This window comes from Phalaenopsis equestris, unplaced genomic scaffold, assembly GCF_001263595.1.
Source record: "Phalaenopsis equestris unplaced genomic scaffold, ASM126359v1 Scaffold001316, whole genome shotgun sequence".
In the NCBI taxonomy this organism is placed as follows: domain Eukaryota; kingdom Viridiplantae; phylum Streptophyta; class Magnoliopsida; order Asparagales; family Orchidaceae; genus Phalaenopsis; species Phalaenopsis equestris.
Genome location: NW_018165755.1, coordinates 238,862 through 242,052, shown reverse-complemented (window position 1 = coordinate 242,052; position 3,191 = coordinate 238,862). Strand labels below are relative to the sequence as shown.

At 35.1% G+C, this 3,191-nt stretch overlaps 1 protein-coding gene across 2 annotated transcripts in view; it reads right to left on the bottom strand.

Annotated features, from left to right (window-relative positions):
• The window catches only part of LOC110033987 (E3 ubiquitin-protein ligase BOI-like), a 26,969-nt gene extending 24,738 nt beyond the window's left edge, over positions 1–2,231 (bottom strand). Inside the window, exons 1-3 of one of the 2 annotated variants that reach the window (XM_020738190.1) lie at positions 2,089–2,231; positions 1,784–1,952; positions 937–1,049 (exon numbers count right to left, since the gene is read on the bottom strand). In XM_020738190.1, the coding sequence (XP_020593849.1) occupies positions 937–1,049; positions 1,784–1,863 (193 nt within the window). In that variant the 5' untranslated portion in view covers positions 1,864–1,952; positions 2,089–2,231. The remainder of the gene's footprint in view (positions 1–936; positions 1,050–1,783; positions 1,953–2,088) is intronic. The other variant, XM_020738191.1, reaches the window with a different exon arrangement.
• Between the last annotated feature and the right edge of the window lie 960 nt (positions 2,232–3,191).

Sequence of the window (3,191 nt, the reverse complement as noted above, 5' to 3'; positions counted from 1 at the left end):
TCTTTCCAAAACTAAGTATACCAAACCTCATCACAAAAAAGCTTCAAATGTCTCTAATCATTAAACATAAAAAGTTTAAAATATCATGTAATAAATAGAAGACCATGTAATAGAGGTAATAAACAAGCAGATGAAAAATGTATCAAACACCTCCACTCAATGAACTCGAATAAGGCACCAAAATTGCAAATCTATTTGTTGTTGTGCATGAGATGATAAAAGAAATTAGTTGCTAGCTTTGCAACTCAAACATTGCCTTAAAATCCATGATGAGGACATAAAATAAATTGATTTTAATGCCACAAAACTCCAACCATTTTTCTCACTTCTTTAAGAGCACCAGGTGGGTTCTAATGGGAGGTACTTTAGCTTGCTTAGAAAATAAAAATTAAAAAAATAAATAAATGGATGGGACCCCATAGTCCCTCCTCCCATGCCACTCAAAATAGCAAGGCGAATAGCATTTTCATCTTTTGAAATAGATTTTCAACAAATGAAGTACAAAAAAGACATATTGTAAAGAAACTTCTACATAACTTCTTTCTCTTCAAAAAATTTCAATTGTTTGAGTACATAAAATTGCACTTTAGGCTACAGAAAAAGGTTCAAGCACTTCTTATATTGCTCTATTTAATATTTACAAACAAATGGCATACAAAAAAGGATAAAACATACAAAGCACCGAAAAGAAATTCCTTTTCATTGTATGGTATAGATAACTTAAATTCAGATATTTAAATAACAGCTAAAATAGTCCCAACCATTGCCAGTTGGGGACAATAGACAATAGGTACATTCAGGAAAAATGTAATTGTAAAATAGACAACAAACTTTAGGAGTGTGTCCGTTTGAAATTAAACCAAAAATGGGCAACTACAATATAAGTGTAATTTTTTTGTGAGTAAAAAATTAAGCTTAAGAGAAATTGCAACTTACAATTTTCAAACAATTGTAGTTGTGTAGTTGCATTATTTGCAGCGAAGTGAGTTTGGCCCTCCTCCCAGGCAGCTGAAAATATTGGCTTGGCATTGCTACCTCCAAACATTTTCCTGGAGACAATCAAAGAACCATACAATAAACTTTACAGCAAAAGCAGCAAAGCTAATTTTGGATCTCAATTTATTGCAATCCAATAATTATGACAAAAACAACAAGGATCCAACAGCAAAAACAGTGACATGAACAAACAAGAAACAATAAATAAGCCAAATTCAAAACACACTCTGCTTCGCATAAATAAAAAAGTAAACCAACTGCAGCAATATCAGTATGAAAACCAAATCAGAATGGGAAAAGCACTGGATTGTGAAATTTCAGTATAGATCACCAAAAATAGGCCTTCTTTATTTTATATTTAAACTCAAAGCCCAATTGACGAAGAATACATTCCCTAATATGCATAAATAACCACAACAAATTTGAGTCAGCCAAAACACGTTCAGAGCAACAGAAACAGTACATAGATATTTTAAAAAGATTGTAACAAACACGAAAAAGAAAACTATACCCATGAATAAGAATTGTGAGTTATGTATGTAAATTTCCCAGTATAAAAAACTAGACAAAAGAAACCCAACATAACGATGGGTAAAGGACTCGAAAATACAAATCAACAGTGTATAATCAATTTTTTTTCGTAAATTCATACATAGAACTAAAAAATAGAAATTATCTAACGATACTTATCCTCGGATGAACATTATTGCTCCGAGAGAGAGCTGCAACCGTAAAACAAGCGATACTAAAATAGAGCAAAAGATTCAGGCAAGCCGAGCAATCATACCAAAATAAACCGCTTAATAAGCGCAACTTCGGGAAATTGGGAGGGCTAGAGGAGGAAGGAGAGAGAGAGAGAGAGAGCATGGCAGAAGCAATCAAAACCTGGCAGTTGATGCCTTGCAGTCCATGCCTCGATCCGTCGCATTGATCACATAATATCCATCCTATCCAACCTAAAAAATAAAAATCCAGCTATAAGACACACGGCCGCATTCTCTGCTCCAAAATCCACAAAAATTCAAAAAAAAAAAATCAAGAAATAAATCATCAGAAAGAATAAATTTCCTCACGGAAGCACTCAACGTGTACCTTCCAAACAAAAACCTCAATTTCGACCGACGGAAGAAGCTCCGGCGATCCTTCCCAGCCCTCCACGCCTTCCCCTCTTCCCCCTTCCACTTTTTTCCGACCCTCTATTTCCTTTTTCCCTTGCTTCTAATATACTTGCTGGCAGCATTTATTTACCACCATACCAACTCGTCCGAAAGGGAGTGCTGCTTGCCGTGCTGACTCACCGTTACATTTCAACCGCGGAACCCAACCGTATTTACGACTTGACCGTCCGATCCCTATCGGACGGCTTTATCATATTCAGTTCTACGGTGGTTACATCATGACCGTTCGTTCGAGCAGTACATTTGGAATCCGGCGGGAGAGGCACGTGACGGGGTTCGTGGGTCCCGCCCCAGCCGGAAACTGCGGGAAGAATTGAAGGGGAAGTCAGGCAGGGTGTTCGGCTCTCATTGGTTGTCGTGCGGACCGCTTTAGAAGGCACGTGGAGTCACGTGGATGGTTGGATTCAGGCGTCGACTGGGTTCAACCACAGCCGTCGATGATGGCTGGACGGTTGTGATTTGTTTTTATGATGCATGCGGAAGCTTTTTATTGGCTTGACGATAAGGATTAAGAAGGTAATGTGGGGTTTAGAAGATTAGGTCGATGCAAATTCTTTATGAAAATGTCGAGTCAGATAAGCTTCATAACATCTTTTTTTTTTTTCATATTATTATTTAAATTATTAAAAATGAATAATTTTTACATCTAATAATAATCTGACATATATGTAAAAATTGAAATTTAATTGCTTGATATGTAAATGCATAGGAATTATAGGGTAAGCATGTAAATCTTCTTTCCTTTTTTCTTTTTTCTAACATTTTATGCCTAAGTTAGGTAAGAGTTGTATTCAAAGTCATTGGATTGATTATATAGGGGGCAAAAAATATATATTTTGATGATGAAAAATAAATTATAAATTCATGATTTAAATTAATTAGTTTGAAGAAACTTTACTTCAACTTTAATTGTTGTGCAACGGAAATTTTTTGATGTAAGAATTTATTATAATTTTAATTGTATTTGTATATGAGTATTTTTTTCGATGAAAATACTTGTTGTTTTTTATCTGAATA